Raw genomic sequence first — 20,858 nt, 5'->3', positions numbered from 1 at the left:
GTTTGGGTGGGTAAATAATCTCCAAATGGAGCTGCCTAATGGTTTACAGAAGGAAATCCTTGCAATTTTACACTTTCAATGCTTCCACTATATTTTGGGATTTATATAAACAATTAGAAAGTAGGATTAGGGGGGGAATTGGGGTCGCTTCTCCAACAGACGTTAGAAATTCTTACCAAGAATTATAAAAAATGTTTACACTTCAACTAATTACTAAATACAATATTAACACGATAAAAGGGCAGGTGCCTGGGCTTGTGATGTACGAAGGCTATGTACAGGAGCTTATAACTACACTGGAATTGTTGTGCGTGTGTGTTTGGAGGATGCAGAATGCAGGTCCAAGGCGTTGGCTATTTGCCCGTGTCGCTGCCACTCTGACTGTGCTGGCTAGTGCCGCCGTGGTTGTACATGAGATGAGCTGAAAGTGAAAGAGAAAACAGTATATATAAGACAAGGACAACAGCACAGGACAAGATCCTTTTGAAATCGAAGAAAATTAAATTAAGATAATTACCCATTACAGCGGGTGGAAAGTTAAAAGCCCCAAAGGAGGCATTGACTGGCGTCGGTGCAAAGCTGGCACCATCCAGAGTGGTGGAACCTGCTCCTGCTCCTGCTCCAGCCACTCCCGCATTGCTGCTATACCCTTCTGGCGAGTGTATAACCGTGGAAGAGGTGGTGTTCTCGGTGCCAGCAGCAGCAGCCGTTGTTGCCAGCTGTGATGGCGGCATCACCACGGTGGTGAGATGCGACTGGCCACCATCATCCAGCAGACCTGTCCTCTGCAGGCGTCCCGTCTTCGTCTCAATGTGCTTGTTGTGGGCACTCAAACAGTGGTTGCGCATGTTGTACAACTGCAGGAAGTAGGCATCGCAGTGAGGACACTTGTACCGCTCACCCGTGTGCCGGCGGATGTGAGCCTTGAGGTCGTTGCTCTGCGTAAAGCTCTTGGGACACTGGTCGCACTTGTAGGGTCGCTCGCCGGTGTGGGTGCGCATGTGGATGGTCAGGTTATAGGCCCGGTGAAAGCTCTTGCCGCAGGTATTGCACAGGTTCGGTTTCGTGTTTGTGTGATAGCTTTTAGGGTAAGCAAGATGTAACAATAAATTCTTTAAAAAGAAAGTCTTTGGTGAAGACTTACCGCTCGTGGACCTTGAGATCGGTGGCCCGGGGAAAGGCCTTCACACAGTAGCGGCACTTGTAAGGCTTTTCACCATTATGACGCCGCATATGGACACGGAGGTAGTCATTCCGGGCAAAGCTATCGCCGCAAATGCAGCAAAGGAAGTTGCGCTGCCCGGTGTGCGTCTTCTCGTGCTCTCGCAGCTGGCCGCGCTCGCGGAATGTCTCCTCGCAGCTCTTGCAGGCGTAGAGGAAGTCCGTGTGCAGCAGGGTGTGCTTCCGCAAGTACGTTTTGCTGGAGAAGCGCTTGGAGCAGTACTCGCAGGTGTGCTCCGCCAGCTGCAGCTTGAGCTCACTGCCCGGCTCCAGGCCCTCGCCGTTGTGCTTGCTCACCTTGTGCCGCTCGAGGGCATCCAGACGGGAGAAGGCCGCCTCGCAGATGCCGCACTTGTGCTCCTTGTTGCTATGCAGGCTCTGGACATGCGCCTTGAGGTGATCGCTGCGCGCAAATGCCTTGGGACAGTGCGGGCAATTGTGGGGCTTCTTCTCCAGGTGGGACAGCTTGTGGCGCAGCAGGTGGCAGTGACGCGAGAAGGTGCGCTGGCAGACATCGCAACGGTTTTCGGGATTGGGCTCGCCCTTGCTGTGGCGCCGCCGCCTCCGCCTGCCAGACTTGCACTTCTTGGGCGACTGCTGCTCACCGTCCAGCGGCTCCATTTTCATCTTAAAATCCCCATCGTTTCCATCTGCATCTTCATCGTCGTCGTCATCGTCCTCCTCCTCCTCGTCGTCGTCATCCAAAGCACTTTCGTCGTCTCCGTCTCCGTAGTCACCGAAATGTTCCTCATCGCTAAACGGCAGCTCTCCCGTGGCATGCAGTGCCATGAACTCCTCCACACCCATGGGCGCCTCATCCTCGCTGCCCACCAGCTGGCTCTCCTGCTTGATGCTGAGTTGAGGGTCGCCAGCGGCCAGGGGCTCACCTGTGGGGAATGTTCAGTATGAGGATAATGCTGGACTTCAGAGAGCGGAGGAGACACTTACGCTTCACCGGCGAGTCACTGGAGCTCCCTAAACGCGGCTCCGCCTTTTCCCCACGCCGCCGCCGCCGCCGCTGCTTCTTCTCCAGCTTCAGTTGCGTGGCCAGGCTAACTTCCTCAGTCTCTAGGCAGGGCTCTGGCTTGATGTGCAGCCACAGTGTCTGCTTAGCCTCTAAGTTATCCTCATCGTCGTCGTCGTCCTCCTCGTTGCTGGAAATGGGATTCGTGTTGCATTGGAAGATATCGCCATCCTCAGGGTTATCCTTTTCCTCGCTAAGGAGCACTTCCGCCGAGACAAGCTCATCACCCGCAGAGCTTTGCATGGTGGTCTCATCCGCCGGCGGCCAAGTGTTTAAGAGGTCGTCTTCCAAGTGACGGTGCTGATTACGCATGTGTCGCAGAAGATGATCCCGGCGACTGAAGGTGCGCAGGCAGTGGGCGCACTGAAGGCGAGCGGTCTGCTCGTGGCTGCGTGCCAAGTGACTGCGCAGCTGTCGGAGATGCGGGAAGTGCTGCGGACAGAACTTGCACTTAAATTCCTCGACAGCACCGTCGTTGCCTTCAGTGCCATCCTTCGCTGTCCTGTGCACCCGGTTGCGGTGCAGGCGCAGCTCCAAGCTGTTGAGGAACTGGTCGTGACACATCTCGCAGGGCAGCAGGGCCACCTGGTCGGTCTGGGTGCCCGCCTCGGCACCATTGGACTTTAACTGCGGCGAGCGGCCTAGCAGCGCCACCAGAGAGCAGTAGGAGCGCTCGGCGTTGCGCTTGAAGCGATAGGCGTGGCGGGCTGCCTCCACGCAGGAGCCGCACATGTTGGACGGCATACCATCTTGCCGTTCGCACGGATGCAGCGTACACTCGTCCAGGATGCGCGCCAAGTTGGCGCCCAGTTCCAGCGGTCCGTCCGCAAAGATGAAGTGCAGTTCGCCGTCCTGGGAGGCGTCCTTAAGGCAAACGCGGCAGACGCGGTCCGCGTCAACGGCATCCAGGGTGACCAACCTATCGCCCGCCGGCTGCGTCTCGGACTTGAGACCCGGATCGGGCTGCGGGAGCGGGTAGTGGGATGCCATGGCTATAGCTCTTGCTGGGTGCATCAACAATTACCGCCGCTGCTGCTGCATTTCCTTAATTTTCGTTTAACCAATACAAGACGTTTGTTGTGACCCCAAATGTGGTCATACTGGGTGTGCCGTTCGTCGTGTGGCCGTGAACGGTCACATCTGGAATATAATCGATAGGCAGCGGTAGGCTGCACTCCACTATCGTTTCAAGCCAAATCTAGCTGTTTTGGTAAATTAATCGAGAAGAAAATTTAAAATTCAAATTGTAAAGAAATTCAAGAATCCAAAATATATATAAAAATATCCAAATATCCAAAAGTATTATTATTTACAAGATTCATTATTCTAATAATTGTCATTTTAGGGCTTCAATCTCCTTTCCAGCTCCCGCATCCACAATCAGAGTCAACTGTCCTTGATCTGGATTCACCCAGGCAGCGGGAAACTCCTTGTCCAGATCCACAAACACACGCTGTAATGAAACAAGGAAAATAATAGTAATATTTCCAAGCTAAACCATATTAACCAACCATTAACTCACCTTAACGACACTTGCTTTCCCAGCGCCCGTCACCACGAAGGCCACATCCCTGGCATTATTGATCAGCGGCAGGGTAAAGGTGATGCGCTCGGGTGGCGGCTTAGGGGAATTCCGGATGGGTATGACCAGGCGTTGGGTCTCCTGCAGCGTGGCTGGCTGCTCGGGAAACAGGGAGCAGGTGTGGCCGTCAGGTCCCATGCCCAGGAGCAGCAGGTCGAACTGCGGCAGGCCGCAGTCGCAGTTCACTCTATCCTTGACCTTCGCCTCGTAGTCTGCGGCGCATTCGTCCAGCGACTTGGCCGTGTTGGCCGTAACGAACTGCGAGTCCCGGATGCCCGGCAACTGGGTGAGCCACTCGGTCTTGTAAGCGCCGTAGGTAGAGTCGCTGTCATCCTGTGGCACATAGCGTTCGTCGCAGAAGAAGAACGTCCACTTGGCGGTGTTTAAATCTCCCGCTCGCTGCTTCAGAGCCTTCGTCAGCAGCTGGACCAACGAGCCACCTGTCAACAGGTAGGGTATTACGGCACTTGACTTTGGAATGGGCATGATAGCACCGGACAAGGTCACCCTAAGTTGGGCTTATCGGCACAAACGCTTGACCTGAACGGGGGCGATCCTCACCTGAGAGTCCCACGCTGAACCTATCCTGCCGGGCCAGTGCCCCTTGGGAGCAGTGTTGTAAGAGATCGGCCAGGCCATTCACCAGCTGGGCCTCCGAATCGGCCCGGATTACCTTCAGAGGTCGCTTTCGATCGGGCATATTGGTGATAATGAAACTGGATTTCGGTCGTGCTGCCAACATGTTGCTATTCGACAGATTTGACTTGAAAATAGCTAAGTAATCGATAACTCGGTAGTATTGACAAGCAGCCGGTCACACTGAAAGTCAACCATCAAAAAATATTTCACAGAATTGCGTTGTCTTTTGTTTTTTCATACCCAAATTTTTCAGGCGGTACTTTTCGCCGCCTAGAAGTCTAAGATCCATAGTAATCCCAATTCCGCGAAGAGCAAGCGGAGCACTGGATTCGCTGCGCTGCGTTTGTTGAATAAAGTAGATTTTGCAAAACACAGAACCCAAGTAAAACGTGCACACGGGTGCATATAAGCAAAAACAAGTTCCGTAAAAGTAAACTTAAATAGTAAACTGCGAGATGCCCAAGCGCGGCGGCGGAGGTGGCCATCGTTATAATAACAATAGCGGCAGCGGCAATGGCGGAGGAGGCGGTGGCGGCGGCGGTGGACGTTATTCCGCGCTCAAAGACTTTGATGGTAAGTGGACGCAGCACCAAAGCACCTCTCTATATGTACTAACTCGTGTTTTTTTTTTATTTGGTTAAACAGAGTTGGAGGATCACCAGCGCCGCAAGGATCGCAACAAGCGTCGCGTCAGCTTTAAGCCGCCACAATATCCGCAAAACAAAAAGGATATCAAGCTGCGTCTGGACGATGTACGTCGCTGGGACGAGGATGATGACATGAACGAAATGACCACAGCAGCCAGGGTAAGCAGCATACAATCAATCTATCTAATTTTGCACAGTGTTGAATATATATATATTTCCTTCAGGAACGTCCCACTTCCCGGCGACGCGGCTCACCCATACCCCGCGGCAGATTCGGCAAACTAATGCGCAACACCTTTGGCTGGTACCAAGTAACGGTGAGTTCCAGAGCCGCTATAAACTCTACAATTGCAACTATCCATGGGCCATATAGACGGGAATGTTATATCTATATGGACCAGATTTACTATAACTATTTTAAGTTTATCGAGGCACGCATGTGATTCGTATCGCAAGTGTGGTGTTTATCGTCTGGCTGTAATTTAGATACTAGCTTAGCCATCTACTTTTGGATTTGTACACATATTCCGACCTAAGGTCACTTCCAAAGCCCCTGTATAAATGGTTGTTTCATCGAGCAGCCGCCATTCAGAGCCCCCCAAGTTGCATCTTTCGGTCTGTGTTTATTTTTGTTTATTTTGTCCACATCCCCCGCCAGCATGCGGGCAACGGGCATTGGTTGCCCGTTGTGTTTATTAATTAATTTCACTCGTAAAAAATCGTAAAGCAAACAAGGCACATTTTCAATAACCGCCGGCTAGAGAGGGGGAGAGCTTTGAGATTACAGGCCAGACCAGGCCAGCCAGCCAGGCCGAGCGAGCAAATAAATATTTATGGATGGCTAAACTCTGACTGCCTGTTGCTTGCTGCAGCTGGCTCTCTTCCTGCTGTTCTTTCTCTTCTATTTCCTTGACAGTTCAAGAGGTCATGAGGTTGTGGGTGGTCCCACCCTTTGCTTTTGTCCCCACCTTAACCAGCAATCTACCTACCTGTCATTGCCAGTCGCCGTCCCGCTATCTCCCGGCGGGGTCGTAAATGCCCATAAAGGCCCTAAAAGCCAGCCAGTTGAGCAGAGCCAGAGGCGGAGCTATTGCCAGTTTCTCCTTTTGGGCCTTCATTTCATCGACAGTCGGCAAACGGTGTAGACGTAAAGCCTTCTCCACAAACACACACTTTCTTCTCGGAATCTCAAGAGGCCCGATTAGGGCCACTTATCAGCCGGCGGCGGCGATTAGATGTGCGATTAAGTTTTGCCCGGGAAAACCATCAAAGAATAGCTCCTCACAGCAATGGCCACTCTCGGTGCCTGGGACTACACCATCCTGGCCGTGGTGATGATCATATCGGTGGCCATTGGCATCTACTATCGTTTTGTTGGCGGCAAGCAAAGCACCACCACCGAATACCTACTGGCGGATCGTTCCATGGGCGTGGCCCCGGTGGCCTTTAGCCTAATGGCCAGCTTCATGTCGGCCATAACCATACTGGGTGTATCCATGGAGAACTATCAATACGGCACCATGTTTGTCCTGATCAATCTGTCGTATGTGGTGTCTACACCAGTGGCCGCCTACCTCATCATACCAGTCTTCTATCGCTTAAAGGCGGCCAGTGTTTACGAGTATCTGGAGTTGCGCTTTGGCTATGCTACCCGACTGGCCGCCTCGCTGAGCTTCTCGCTGCAAATGATCCTGTATATGGGCATTGTGGTGTATGCCCCGGCTCTGGCCCTGGAAGCTGTCACTGGACTCAATCAGGTCTTCTCCATTGTGATCGTTGGAGTTGTTTGCACCTTTTACGCCACACTTGGCGGCATGAAGGCCGTGCTCATCACCGACATTTACCAGTCGCTGCTCATGTTCGCCGCCGTCTTCAGCGTGATCATTTGTGCCTGGGTAAAGGCCGGCAGCTTGGAGGAGATTTGGCGTGTGGCCCAGGAGAACGGACGCATCGATGTGTCCAACTTTAGTGTGGATCCCACAGAGCGGCACACTTGGTTCACACAGATACTCGGTGGCAGTGCCACCTATTTGGCCATTTATGGCGTTAACCAGACGCAGGTGCAGCGCCTGATGTCGGTGAGGAGTCTGAGTGCCGCCCGAGCGGCCCTGTGGTGGTGCCTGCCCATCCTGTGCCTGCTGAGCATTAGCACCTGCTTCTCCGGGCTGTGCATCTATTGGTATTACCGCGACTGTGATCCAGTGCTGGAGGGACGCGTCAATTCGAGGGACCAGGTAATGCCGCTCTTCGTCGTTGACACCATGGGCGAGTATACGGGACTCGCGGGACTATTTGTTTCGGGCATCTTCTGCGCCAGTTTGTCCACAATCAGCTCAATTATCAGCTCATTGGCGGCCGTCACACTGGAGGATTACCTCAAGCCTTTGGTGCGTCACTTTGGCAAGCGTACGCTTACGGATCGCGAGACCCTGTGGCACTCGAAGCTGCTGTCGCTATTCTTCGGTGCCCTCTGCATTGGCATGGCCTTCATGGCGGGCTCAATTGGGGGATTGCTCCAAGCGGCCCTATCCATTTTTGGCATCATCGGTGGCCCCCTCCTGGGACTCTTTACGCTGGGCATGTATGTGACCAAGGCCAACGAAAAGGGAGCCATTGGAGGACTGCTCATCTCGCTGGGATTCTGCTTGTGGATTGGTTTTGGTCAGCCGAAACCGGTGCCACAAAGCCTGGACATGTCAACTGCGGGCTGCCCGCTGGACAGGAGCTATGCCCAAGATGTATTTTTCAAGACTGCTGCCAAGGCGGAGGCGGAGGAAGAACACTACTTTTACCTGTACAGGATCAGCTACATGTGGTATGCTGCCTTGGGCTTTGTGATTGCCTTCTTTGGCGGCTGGCTTCTGTCCTGGCTGTTTGCCCTGCTCAACTGGGACAGTAATAGGCACATCTATCAGGATGCTGACTGCACGCTGATCAAGCATGATCTCTTTGTGCCGCCTATAGCCAAACGCCTGCAGCGACGCCAGATGCCGCGGCTAGTGATCACGGCCACCAGTTCGGAGATTGGAGGCATTTCGGTGGATGTCCAGCAGCCGCAACTGGACGAGATTGAGTGGGAAAAGCACAAGGATGTGGCGTAGCAGGCCGGGAATTTTTGTAACTAACAGGGAATTCCGTCTTTAAATAATTTCAATGAGTTACTAGTGTTTATTAAACGCCTTTATGTAATCATTACCATCACTTTCTAGCCATGATCCTGTCTGAAAGAAATCCCATTACACTTTCAAACAATCCTTAAATTATTTTTTGGCACATTTTTATTAAGTGAACTTTGGCTTTAACATTCCGCCGCAATAAATGAGCTTACTCATCATCATGATCGCCATCAAATGAATCGAATAAAAAAATACTTGGACATTAATATCAATAGGCACTGGCCTCCTTCTGATCAACTGCATCGTAGTAGTTGCGACCCTGGGCGAGTTGATAGAGTGCCAGGAGTCGGACCAGTTCCTTGTAGGTGAGCGTACGCAAAGCCCGGCGATCGGCTGTATGAACTCCGGCGGCCTGCAACTCCCGCACCAGTGTATCAAACTGCTGTTCTTCCTCCGGATTCTCCTGATGCCTGGGCGCAATTCTGCTGACAAATTCCGATTCGGAACGGCGGTTCAGTGGCAGCGATTCTTCAACGGATTCCAAAGCCGTTAGTTCCTGGTCATCGTTGGTCATGGGCAAGGCCTGGGCCATGCAAATGCCGAGGATCAAGAGGAGGATGCTTCGTGGAATTGGATTCATGTCTGTGTCGGACAAGCTTGGACTTAAAACTGCTGTCGATCCGTCGATCGTGGCCTCAACTTGGGGTGCGCTCCAATTTCTATATGTTGTTTGCTCTTTACCCCGCTCGCTAGTTCCCTTGGGGCACAGTGCTGTCTGGTTAGGATCTAGCTATTTTATACCTTTGGAGGGAATTATAAGTTTAGTTTAAAGTTAGCAAGGTAGCAAATTTAATGGTACATTTAATAATAATAGTAATTTCAATAGTCTAATTTAATACTCTAAAAAAAAACTAGCACAAAAAAGCTTATCAATATATATAAATTTAAAAAATATCGATTTAAGGAATGACAATATTTTAGGTCTTCTTATGGGCTTAAGATGACAAAAATGCCAATGTTTTTATTAAATGTTATAATAATGCATTTGAAGCTAAGGTTTTAATTTTCCATGAAACTTATTCATATCGAAAAAATGTTTAAATAATGTGCAAAACTGGCTTTAGTTTGTAGCCGTAATTGAGATCACTTAATAGTATAGGGAGGGGAGTTATGTACTGAATAAGTTCAATGCCTATTCCCATTATGTTTTTTTTATCAATATTTTACATTACATTATTGGTATTTACTTGTTTATTATTTGTATCAAACTTTAAAAAAATTGCCAAAAAAATAATTTTTTTACGGACATGGCTAGAAAGACCTGTTGATGCTGATCAAAAATATGTATAATTTATATGGTCGGATATAACTACTTCACCTGCTTTGCAAGCTTCTAACTTGAATTATAAAACCCTGCAAGGTTCTAAAAAGTAAAATTGGTTCTATAATTTAATCACTTAATAAATACTGTAAAATATTTACACTTTGATTTGTGAACTAAATGCACTTGTTGCCTTTTATTTTACGAACCTTTTGAACTGTGGTTTCAACTTTTTCTTCCAGTGTCTTTCTCGCCAAATGCGACCATTTAAAGCTCGAGCGCCCAACACTGTCGTTGATTGAAAAGTCAGTGTAGGGTCGCTCGAAATTATTTTATCTGCACATGCAGCACAATCGGAGGCAGAGACACAGAGCCAGAGTCAACCCTCTTTCTGGCCTCCAGTATATGTTTTCTCTCGTCCACACATGTTTATTAATTGCCTGTGAGAGCTTTCGTTTGATTTCGCTTTCGTTCCTCGTTTTTCGTTCTATTTCGTACACATTCTGTATATAATTTATTTTGCTTGTTTTGTCTCCGCCTCCGATTCACACATTCAATTTATCTGCGCAGTTCGGGACAGTGTGTTGTCGTTGCTGTTTTTCTATTTTCTGCCCCCCTTTACAATCTTATCTATTCCTAATGGTATACCCTCTTGGATGAGCTAAATTACAACTATTAGTTAGTGTCTTTTATTTCTTAAAATTCTCAACGTTTACTTAATAAAAGTCTGTGAAACTCTTCTAAGAAGTGAAGGTGGTAGGATCTTAGAGTTATTTGGAATTTTCAGATTTTGAAGGCTAATCTAGTCAAAATCTGAGACGATTCTGTGAGGGTTTGCTCTTAGGAGACTTTATTATTAAATAAAAGTCAGATATATCGAAAATGTCATTTAATTTGGACTAATCGAAATTTAAAATATCGATTTTATCGATAGTACTGAATAAATATTTATAAAAATGTATTCAATTTATTAAAAACATTATTAAAGTAGTTGAGACTTCTTTGAAATTATTTTCAATAATGGTTTAGACTAAGTTTGGAACATATGTATATAAAAGAGTATATCGATCCAATTCCAATTTATATGTAAACTTTAAAATATCGATATTGATTTAACAGATTTTGTTGCAATCTCTTACAGTTTTTAAGGATTTTTGGTTACTACACTTTAACATACTTATAAGCTTCTATAATCCATATGGATATAGAATTTACCATATCAAGTAATGAATTCTACTTAAAGTATTGTCTACCTTGAGGCGCCTTGAGCTTGAAAGCTTTTCCCCACACTTTAAATTCAAAGATTCGCTTGTGTATAAATTATCGCTAGGCAAAATCAATGCTAAGCAAAGTAATTATTTTTTTCTATTATTATTATTATTGCTCGATAATGTGTGAGTATAAATTGTGCTCTTGGCTGACAAGAGAACAACTAGATTGTCAAGCTGCATGTAACGACCTGGCCCAGTGCGATGTTGTTAAATGCGAATTTCAAATTGCAAATTGCAATTTGCATTTGCATTTTCCCAATGGTTTCCCAGCTGGCATGCGACACGATGTCTATATAAGCTATGGCCATACGTGAGAATGGAATGGCCAAAGCATTCCAAGACGCAATGACTGATCGGTGCTAATGACGGCAAACACGTGCCACTCACTGTTAGTCATTTTCATTCTGGCCCAAGGTATGAAAACAAGGCTGTGATAACAACAGACACAACTGACTCACAGTGTATGGATGTAGTGGGTGTAGGTGGGGGCAAAACCCAACCCCCCTAAGAGCTTCCCCTAATCACAATCACCTTCCCTCGTTCACTGCCCCCTTGTGCATCGCCTGATGTCATCGGCCAGTAATGCATTGGATCGCTCTTCTTATCATGGCAATTGAACTGGCAGGTTGCCCTCTACAGGCCACTCCACCTCATCTGGGTACAGTGGATATCGGTTGAGGGAATTTTATGAAATTCAGTTTATTTAATAAAAAAATAAAGGAAAAATGTTGTGGAAACTGAACACTTGAAAACAATAACTTATTATTAGGAAGGTAACTTCTTTTCTACAATTTTTTCTTTCCGACCTCTGCAAAATATCTTTTATTTTAATTGCTTCTATTTTCTATGCCCTCGAAATAAGTTAAAAATTTAATTCAACTATTGAGGTTAATTAAACTTATTTTCTTGAAATTTTATATAACTCATATCTCAATAATAAAATTATAAGGCTCTAAACTTTATAGTTTCCACCGGAAAGGAGTTTATCATGCCTTTGGAATTCCCATTTTGATCTGGATTAAAAAGCGTACGAAACCAGGGCTGTATACTGTTTCATAGTCAAGCGCAATCGACGCCATATATATACATAAATATATATATATATATTTATAAATGATGGATGAATCAGAAAAATATACACTCATATAGCAATTCGCCCAAAAAAACAAAAAAAAAACAATGTGTAGAGCAAACTCTTGAATTCATTTTGTCTTTGAACTCTAGGCGTAATTCTCTGTACTTTGCATATAGAGTGTATATATTAACCGATCCGTGAAGAAGGGAAACTATTGAACACAATCGACTGCAATTGATTAGCTAGAGCTTGAGAATACTGGGAACCCGATGCTGGGGATTGCTGGGTTGCTGGGAAACCAAGTTTCTTGAGATTTATCGTTTCCACAATTTATTACGAAATTGGAATTCAGGCGCATAACAATTAATAATTATTACTCGATAACAGCTTAACTTGATTTGTATATATATAAATATATATATTATATATTCGTTGTACTCACATTGTTTTTATAATTCACAACACACTTTCGCACGCACACGTAACACAACACACCACACACACACACCACTGTTGGAATTGTTTCAACAACAACAAAAAAAAAAATGTGTTAAAAAAAAATACAGATTGAAATTAAGGAGCAGTTTCTTAAGTTAAATATTTTTGGCAGCTCATCTCCTAGCTACTACGACTAGTACGCCCACGACTACTACTCTTCCGGCTCATCATGGTTGGTGGTGGTCACCGTCTTCTCCTGATGCGTGCTGGTCGTTGTGGTGCGTGTCAGTGTAAAGACCCCAGTGCTGCCCACCTCGTCCAGGGGCTGGGCAATAATGGTGGAAGTGGTGCTCTGGCAGAAGAATAAAAAAATCATTAGTTGGTCAAAATCAAGAGGTCAAGGTCAGTAGACTTACGCCATTCTTGGTCTCCTCGGGGCTCCAAGAGCGCTTATCGTCCAGGTCCTTTGAGCAACAGCCTCCCATGGTGGGCTTGTTGTTATTGTGTTTTTCTATCTAGGGATTCCTAAATCTTTGCCCAGGGACCACTCTTATTTGTTGTTGCTTCAACTCCGCACGTCTGGCAGCGAATGGTGAGCCGTTCGCCGGTGTTCACTTGTTAGTCCCAGCCCAACCCGAATCCGATTCGGAATCGGAATCCAACGACGACATTGCTGTCGCTGTTGCGCGGCTGACGTCGCCGCTGGAGTCGTCACAGAGCTCCATATCAATTCTAGAAATATGTCTCGGCGAGCTCTCGTATATTTTGTATTGTGAGGAATACAATAAATAAAAAATAAATAAATAAAGAAATACCTATATACAGCTCGGCGCAGCTTGCTAAGCAAACAAAGCACCACCGTACTCCCCAGGAACGGGAATGAAAGCGAGACGGAAACTGTTACCGATCCCCAAAGCCCACACAGTCATCATCTTTATGTTCTGGAAAGGTTCTTAACGTTCTTAACAGTTCACTTTGGCTATCGATCAGGTGTTTCGTTCGATTCCCAGGGCTTCCGTTGTTGTCCAAGTCCCCATAATACATTCCATAAGACATTCCAAAGCCCATACAAAGGATGGGACTTTTTCTCCTCCAATGATTCACTCAAATGAAACGTTTTTAATTTTGTCAAATGATTTCATTCAGATAGGGAGGAGAGTATAAATGATAAAGTCTTATGACTAGTTTTCATTTTTAGAAAACATAAACCAGCTTGTAAAAGTTTTAACAACAAGTTTAACTAATAAGTAAAGCCAATATTATTATCTCCAGTAGATAAAAAGCTAAAGAGGTCTTTGTATGGAAAGAAAAAATAAATAATAGATTGATATATATATGAAAACTAAATGGCAATTAAGAGAGTAAAGAGCTTTAACGGAAGTCCAGGCAAAACCCGGCTTTGGGTTAAACCTAGATGGTATGAGAGGCTCTATAGTAGTAGTAGTAGTAGTATATTATACAAATTTTATATCATAAACATATATATTTTTTTGTATTTAACCTTTATTTTTCTTTATTTAATTTTGTTTTTTTTTTTATTGGATTTCTTTGAATTTAAAAATAAATTACTTTGGTTTCGATTTAATGGATGTTATTTTCTAAAATATCGAAACAAATCGATGACTTGAGAACTTTTATATTATAAAAATATATTAATTTTTTTTTTGTTATCTTACTGAACTATTATTTTTCTTAATTTAATGTTTAAAAGTGTATTTTGTTTTATTTTATTCTTTAAATTTAAAATCAAATAACTGTGTTTTCGATTTAATCGATGTTTCTAAGAGATCGATACATCGAGAATCGATTTTTTCTCAGCTCTACTCTATAGTTCAAGAAAAATGAACTTTCCATTAGGAAATATTCCATAAAAAGGCTTTTCACACAAGAGACAAAAATAATAATAACATCTAATGCCCGTAATAAATAAATTTATCGCATTAATGCGCAATGAATGAGTGGGATGGATGGGCGGGCCGGACTTATCTTGTTGATATAAATAGTAGTGTGTCGCTGTGGCGGCAGGGGTATGGATCATTCACACGATCATTTGCCTGCGCTGAAGTACATATATATATATATATGGTACAAATATGTACAGTCTGTACTGGAAACTGTACTCAAAGAGATCCCATAAATTGAATTACTTTCCACTGACTCTTTTGTGTATTTACCCATGCATATGATGGGTACAGTCTGCTGTAGACCACTGATTAGATACCGCCCTGGTACATAGCCAATAATAGCCAAGTGACCGATATTGATATCTGACCTTGGCACGGGAGTGGTACCCTGGAGTTGTTGGCTGTCTCTGTTGCTCTCACTCTCACTGGCACACTCACCTCTCGTTATTAAATCAGTGACAGATCCACTGATAAAAGCCCCACCGCTTCGCTCCGCTCCGAAAGTGTAATTATGTGACAAGTCCATAGACTCGGATATGAATGGCATGCAAATAGGCGGGCGTCCCACTAATTCACCTATCGTAATTGGGTGCAATATGACGAGTGAACAGAGCCAATTACCGATAAGTAGATGGATGGATGGATGGTTGGTTGGTTGGATGGATGGATCACACATACACTCTCCTCTCCGTTCACTCATGTGACTGGAATTTTGCATCCCTTTGAATCAGACGCGCACATGTGATCTTTTATCGAACGTGGAAAATGGTGAGGGTGGGTGGCCACGAGGCCACTATAGCACTTTTCCAAACTTAAAAATTGTCGTCGTTTGGTACGTGCTCCTCCAAGGTGAGACTTCTATCTCTGGCTCTTCCACTCCCCATTGATAGAGCACACAAAGTGAGCCACAAAAGTGGGACATTTCGGGCAAACAAACAAACCATAACACACACAAGGCTTTGTTATGACATAACTCGAGCGATATCAGGTCTGAGAGCTCCTCCCTCCACATTACGTACAAATAATTGCCAGATATATGTAAGCCTTCATTAATCTCATTCCTACCCGCACTCTCTTCCTTTTCCAGATTCACAATGGTCAGATCTATGACAAGGAGACCCTCCTGCGGGCCATTATGGCAGCCATGTCGCCGCATGTCTTCATCCCCCAATATTGGCGCTCGGAGCGCAGCAGTGTCATGTTCTTTACGGATGACTACGAGGTGGCCGAGCGTATCCAACATTTGGGCAGGAATGCCCAGCTCCCAGATGGATTCCGTTTAATGCCACGAGTGCGCAGTGGTATACCGCTAGTGGTCATCGACGATAATCTCAAAGAGAAGATGAAGTTGGTTATGGCCAAGCGTTACAATATACAGACCAAGGCCTTGGATCTGTCGCGCTTTCACACCGATCCCGATCTCAAGCACATCTTCTGTCCGCTGTTCCGCTCGAACGTGATGAGCACTGCCATGGACATTATATGCGAGAATATACCCGATCTGGAGGCCATTAATCTCAATGATAACTGCATGTCCAGCATGGAGGCATTCAAGGGAGTGGAGAAGCGTATACCCAATCTCAAGATTCTATATTTGGGTGATAATAAGGTGAGTTTACTAGCAGGATACTTCTTGTCCCAGTCTAATCAGTCTTTTTCTTGCAGATTCCCTCACTGGCCCACTTGGTGGTGTTCCGGAATTTGAACATCCTGGAGTTGGTGTTGAAGAACAACCCATTCCGCTCCCGCTACAAGGATCATCATCACTATATCAGGTATACTATGGTGTGATTAGTACTCTGCTAACCTTTCTAGAGGATGCTGCCGCACTAAGAGTCTCGAAGTCGACGTGGGAGTCGTCGCCGCGTCGGGAGTCACAGAGGAATTATAGGATTAGCAAATTTCAATTCCATATTGTTCTGTTGCCTCCGTTTCTGTTCTTTTTAGAAGCGTGTGCCCTGCCGAGTTGTGGCCGCAAATAGAAAACCAGGATGAGCTTGAAGTCCTTGAGAAGGCTGAAAGCTGAGACTTTCAGAACTTTATTTTGGTTTTGAAAAAGCAATTGAGCAGGCAAAGGCATTTTTGGGGCAAGAAGTTTTCTAAAAAAAAGAGCTGCCTTCAAAGCAAAGCAAGCCACCTTGGGGTGGATCAGAGATTTTGAAAGGGACACTAAAAAAAAAGAAGAAAAAATACAAAAAAAAAAAAAAAAAAAAAAAAAAAAAAAAAAAAAAAAAAAAAGGAAAAAAAAAGAAAAAAAATCTAAAACCCAGCAAAAGTGCCCCTCAAGCAAACCACACTTTCGACTATCTGGCAATGCCAAACAACCAACACAAAAAAACACACCCACACAAATAAAATATATACCCACGCACACTATACCTGCACCGATCGCACTTCCACTGAGGCAGGCGAACATGCATCAGTCCCAAGCACAGCAACTACAACAACAACAGTAACAGTAACTAGAAAAAAAAACAAACCTTGGCAATGCAATATTGCAAATAGAAGTAAAACGAAGGAGTTAGCTTATCGATAGAAATCCACCTAACCCGCCCCACCCACCGTGCACCCCGCTGCAACACTTATGGGCACACGCACACAGCCGCATGCGCACAGTGACTATGTGTGTCCTGTCACGAGCACGCGTGTGCCGTGCTGTGTTGTCGTGTTGCTTCCTGTTGCTTTGGCGGCGGCTGCCGAGCAGAGGAGGCGAAGGCGGAGAGCAGGAAGCAGTCAGGTGTTGAGTGCGCAGTGACCAGCAGCAGCAGGGCAAACGACCAAAGAGAGAGAGAGAGAGAGAGAGAGATCACTTTGACAGAGACATTGACTTACGACTTGACCTTGACCTTGACCTTGACTAGGACTTGGAGCGCTGCTGGCTCTGGCGGCTGCGACGTAAAAAGCACTGTGTTGTGTGTTGCGGGCCGTTTACAGTTCAATTTTGTGCGGCTTTTGTTTTGGACGCATGCTTCGCCTGCGGATGCGATGAGCGTGTCACGCACGAAACCAACACACACAAACACCCACACACACACACGATGGAACATGTTCAGACTGGAGTGATGCAGTCAGCAGCTTCATGCTTGGGGGTACACTGCTAAAAATGAAAAGAAAAAAAAAGAAAAAAAATAATACAAAACAAAAAAATTAAAAAAAAAAACAATTAAAGATGCCCTGTTGTGGCACAATAGTGTCCTGCTCAAATAAACTCTTGTTCCACCTTTAATCACCGTCACTAGAACAGCTTCCAGAAGGCGAACAATGACCGCCATCGACCAAGTGCCTCTGCCTCTTCACCAGCCCAAAGCTCTAACGAAAGAGAGCGAGTCGAGTAACGGTAAAGCTATATGATTATTAACAAGGATCAGGGCAATTCCTGGATTTCATTTGCAACTACAGCTCACGCAGAGCATGCTTCAGCATTCAAGAACCCATTTAATTATTATTTCTCGCTATTTAAATCGCATATCAACTCTCATCGCACGGCCGAAACTATCCACATCGAACTATTTACAGCGAAACCCGTCGCAAGTTCCCCAAATTGCTTAAATTGGTAAGTTGTCAATGCAATTAAGTCCATAGGGAAGGGGGTGGTGGAGGATGGGTCTAACCCAAGACATGATAAAGATAAAGATCCTTAACGCCAGGCTCTAGCTTCAGGCTCTCTTGAAATGTTCTCTTAAGGTCAGAAAGAGAGAAAGATGCAAGCGCGTTACGCATCTTAGTCTTTGGTAGAGCTGGAAATAAGTCGATTTTTAGTGAAAAACTAAAATTACAGAATATATATTTTTAAACAAACTAATATTTATACCCAATAATAATAATAATAATAATAATAATAATAATAATAATAATAATAATAATAATAATAATAATAATAATAATAATAATAATAATAATAATAATAATAATAATAATAATAATAATAATAATAATAATAAATATAGGATGGCGAGACCCTGGGCCCGCAGGTCGACTTCGATCTGGTCGATTCGGGACGCATGCCCGAGCCCAAGGCCTCCTTCCTGTGCGACAATGCCGGTGCTGAGGTGGTGCGCCAGTTTCTCGACCAGTACTTTCTCATCTTTGACTCGGACAACCGTCAGGCTTTGTTGGATGCCTACCACGAGAACTCCATGCTATCCATAACCATGCCCTCGGCCAGTCAGGCGGGCAGGTGAGTGCCTACCATTGAAGTCCTTTTTCACAGTGTCCTAATTCTCGAGTTACCCTCTCTATTTTGCAGACTAAACAACTTTTGGAAATTCAATCGCAATCTGCGCCGTGTGGTCAACAATGATAGGGATGACCACCGCACCCGCCAGCTGAAGTACGGCCGCCTGGCCTGCGTGTCCACCTTGGACGAGTGGCCGCGTACCCAGCACGAGCGTCGCACCTTCACCGTTGATCTGACCATTTACAATGTAAGCCACAAAATTCTTTCTTCTTATGTTTTACCAGTTAATTGTTATATTTTTGGTCTCCAGGCCTCAATGATGGTCTTCACCGTAACCGGTTTATTCAAGGAGCTTAGCCGTGAAACCAACAATACCAACTACGATCTGCGCCACTTTGCCCGCACATTTGTGGTGGTGCCACAGAACACGGGGTATTGCATTCGCAACGAGACCATCTTTGTGACCAGTGCCACCAATGAGCAGTCACGCGAGTTTAAGCGCTCGCAGCATCAACCGGCTCCCGGAGCCATTGCCTCAACAAGTGCCGCGGCTGCCGCTGCCGCTGCAGCTAGCTCCCCTACGGGAGGCCTGCAGGGTCGCCTGAATCCCGTTGGTGTGGGCAATGTGGCAAACGTGGCTATATTGCCAGGAGCTCAATTGGGCACCACCAGTCCGTTGGCCACTGGTGGAGGAGCACCAGCAGCACCGGCAGTAGCCGCTGGCCCAGTTGCGCACGATGAGAATACGAAAATGCAAATGATACAGGCCATGTGTGCCCAGAGTCAGATGAATCTGGCCTGGAGTCGCAAGTAAGTAACCAGATGAGAATTTATTATAATTAATTTATATTAATTAACTTTTTTTTCTCGAAAAACAGATGCCTGGAGGAAACCAATTGGGACTACAACCATGCCGCCTATGTGTTCGAGAAGCTCTTCAAGGACAACCAGATACCGCCCGAGGCCTTTGTTAAGTAAATGCATCAAATGAATGCATCTAGAGTAACGGAAGCAGAGAGAATAGAGAATAGGGAGCACAGAATGGGGGGAATAGAGAACAGAAAGGCCAGGTCACAGGATACAAGCCAAGTATCTTAATCGTAAAGCAGCACAGCAAGCCAGAAATACGTTAATATAATGTTAATGATCCTGTATATGTACACACACTCTTTTTGTTTGTTTATTTTTGTTTACACTTCTTCATATTGTAATAAATAAGAGCATGCGTGTGATCATAAGCTGGGCCACTCCTGTGTAATGGCCAATCGCGAACCCAACCGGTTTTGGATAGGTTTATTTCACCCGCCTTAAGTTCTGTCAATTCCCTTTAGTTTTCGTTTAGGAATTGTTCTAGCGCCCTAAGCACCCCCCAACACCCCCAGCCAATGCTGAAATGTAAATGTTGTATCAAAAAGCAAACAGCTAGAAAAAAAAATATATATATATTTAACACGAAACTGTAAAACGAAGGCCTCAACCCGAGAGTTTGTCAGTCCCCCACCCGGTACCTAAACCTTTCCTCCATCCTTAATAGCCCCCCCTTAAGGCTATTAAGGATGGTAAGGTTAATTCGGTGCAATACGGGCCATTTTTCAAAAATTTATAGCAAAACGGCTAAAGTTTGGTGAATAAATTAAAAATTAAGTTCCAATTGATTAAGAGTTGCGGTATATAGGAGATATATACTTAACATACTTATTACCTGTAAGGCTCACGAAAAATAAATATATCGGAAGCAAATGTAAACGGAAGCTGTTTTTATGTGGAATGGGTCAAATTTACATTTTTAAGACAAATTTAAGATTAAAAATATTATAGCTAAACCAAAAATTCATTAAATTAAAACTGCAGGCAGTTTTATGATCTATTTTATTATTATTAAAAAAAAAATTCCCAATTTTAAATAATTTTAAGGATATAATAACATTTTGAACAAATTGATACATTTTTTGTTTGGAAATTTAAAGCTTAAAAATATCATAACTTGGCAAAAAAATTATTAATTTCAAATCGGAAAACAGTTTTATGTTAGTTTTAACTTGGTTGACCAATCTGCATATTAAATTAAATATTTTAAAAAATTACAATTTTCGCCAATTTTGTATACATTTTAACGAAATTTTGAAAAAATTGGCAAAATTTTTGCTTCTTGCTAACAAGGCTAGTAAGAATCGCCCTTAAAAGCTGATCAAGAATATATGTGGTTTATGGGGTCGGAAATAGAATGCATAAAAAGACACACCCCCTGTTGGTTGGAAGCCGTGCGCTTTAGGTGTTGAAAAATACCGACAGGTGGCGCATCAATAGTTATCATAATTTTGATTTTAAGAAAGGAATATGGCTTTCATGTTATTAAATTTAAATAAATAAAAATGTAAAACAAATTAAAGCAAAGCGAAGATTTGATTTAAATATTTTGAGTACTCACAGTTGTCTAGGTCTC

General features: G+C 44.9%; 6 protein-coding genes across 6 annotated transcripts; 2 read left to right on the top strand and 4 right to left on the bottom strand.

The window, feature by feature from the left end:
• Positions 1-78: 78 nt before the first annotated feature.
• Positions 79-3,359, bottom strand: LOC108079256 (zinc finger protein 271). The gene is made up of 4 exons (XM_017173544.3): positions 2,170-3,359; positions 1,145-2,108; positions 518-1,080; positions 79-421 (listed from the first exon to the last, which is right to left on the bottom strand). The coding sequence occupies exons 1-4, from the start codon at positions 3,257-3,259 to the stop codon at positions 354-356; spliced, it is 2,685 nt and encodes an 894-aa protein (XP_017029033.1). The 5' UTR covers positions 3,260-3,359; the 3' UTR covers positions 79-353.
• Positions 3,360-3,483: 124 nt separating this feature from the next.
• Pgls (6-phosphogluconolactonase) lies at positions 3,484-4,595 on the bottom strand. Its single transcript, XM_017173522.3, has 3 exons — positions 4,389-4,595; positions 3,768-4,267; positions 3,484-3,698 (listed from the first exon to the last, which is right to left on the bottom strand). Exons 1-3 carry the CDS (start codon positions 4,567-4,569, stop codon positions 3,582-3,584), a joined length of 798 nt encoding a protein of 265 aa, XP_017029011.1. The 5' UTR covers positions 4,570-4,595; the 3' UTR covers positions 3,484-3,581.
• Positions 4,596-4,646: 51 nt separating this feature from the next.
• sbr (small bristles) lies at positions 4,647-20,161 on the top strand. The gene is made up of 10 exons (XM_017173519.3): positions 4,647-5,039; positions 5,112-5,272; positions 5,338-5,430; positions 15,326-15,847; positions 15,904-16,013; positions 17,755-17,791; positions 18,186-18,415; positions 18,485-18,662; positions 18,726-19,225; positions 19,294-20,161. The coding sequence occupies exons 1-10, from the start codon at positions 4,922-4,924 to the stop codon at positions 19,391-19,393; spliced, it is 2,049 nt and encodes a 682-aa protein (XP_017029008.1). The 5' UTR covers positions 4,647-4,921; the 3' UTR covers positions 19,394-20,161.
• On the top strand, positions 6,160-8,464 carry LOC108079237 (putative sodium-dependent multivitamin transporter). The gene has a single exon (XM_017173520.3). It carries the CDS (start codon positions 6,403-6,405, stop codon positions 8,212-8,214), a length of 1,812 nt encoding a protein of 603 aa, XP_017029009.1. The 5' UTR covers positions 6,160-6,402; the 3' UTR covers positions 8,215-8,464.
• LOC108079239 (uncharacterized) lies at positions 8,374-8,979 on the bottom strand. Its single transcript, XM_017173523.3, has one exon. The coding sequence runs from the start codon at positions 8,867-8,869 to the stop codon at positions 8,498-8,500; it is 372 nt and encodes a 123-aa protein (XP_017029012.1). The 5' UTR covers positions 8,870-8,979; the 3' UTR covers positions 8,374-8,497.
• Positions 12,194-12,961, bottom strand: LOC108079240 (uncharacterized). Its single transcript, XM_017173524.3, has 2 exons — positions 12,751-12,961; positions 12,194-12,686 (listed from the first exon to the last, which is right to left on the bottom strand). Exons 1-2 carry the CDS (start codon positions 12,817-12,819, stop codon positions 12,546-12,548), a joined length of 210 nt encoding a protein of 69 aa, XP_017029013.1. The 5' UTR covers positions 12,820-12,961; the 3' UTR covers positions 12,194-12,545.
• Positions 20,162-20,858: the final 697 nt, after the last annotated feature.

This window comes from Drosophila kikkawai, chromosome X, assembly GCF_030179895.1.
Source record: "Drosophila kikkawai strain 14028-0561.14 chromosome X, DkikHiC1v2, whole genome shotgun sequence".
In the NCBI taxonomy this organism is placed as follows: domain Eukaryota; kingdom Metazoa; phylum Arthropoda; class Insecta; order Diptera; family Drosophilidae; genus Drosophila; species Drosophila kikkawai.
Note: the sequence above shows the minus strand (reverse complement) of the source record. Positions and strands in the feature narration are given on the sequence as shown.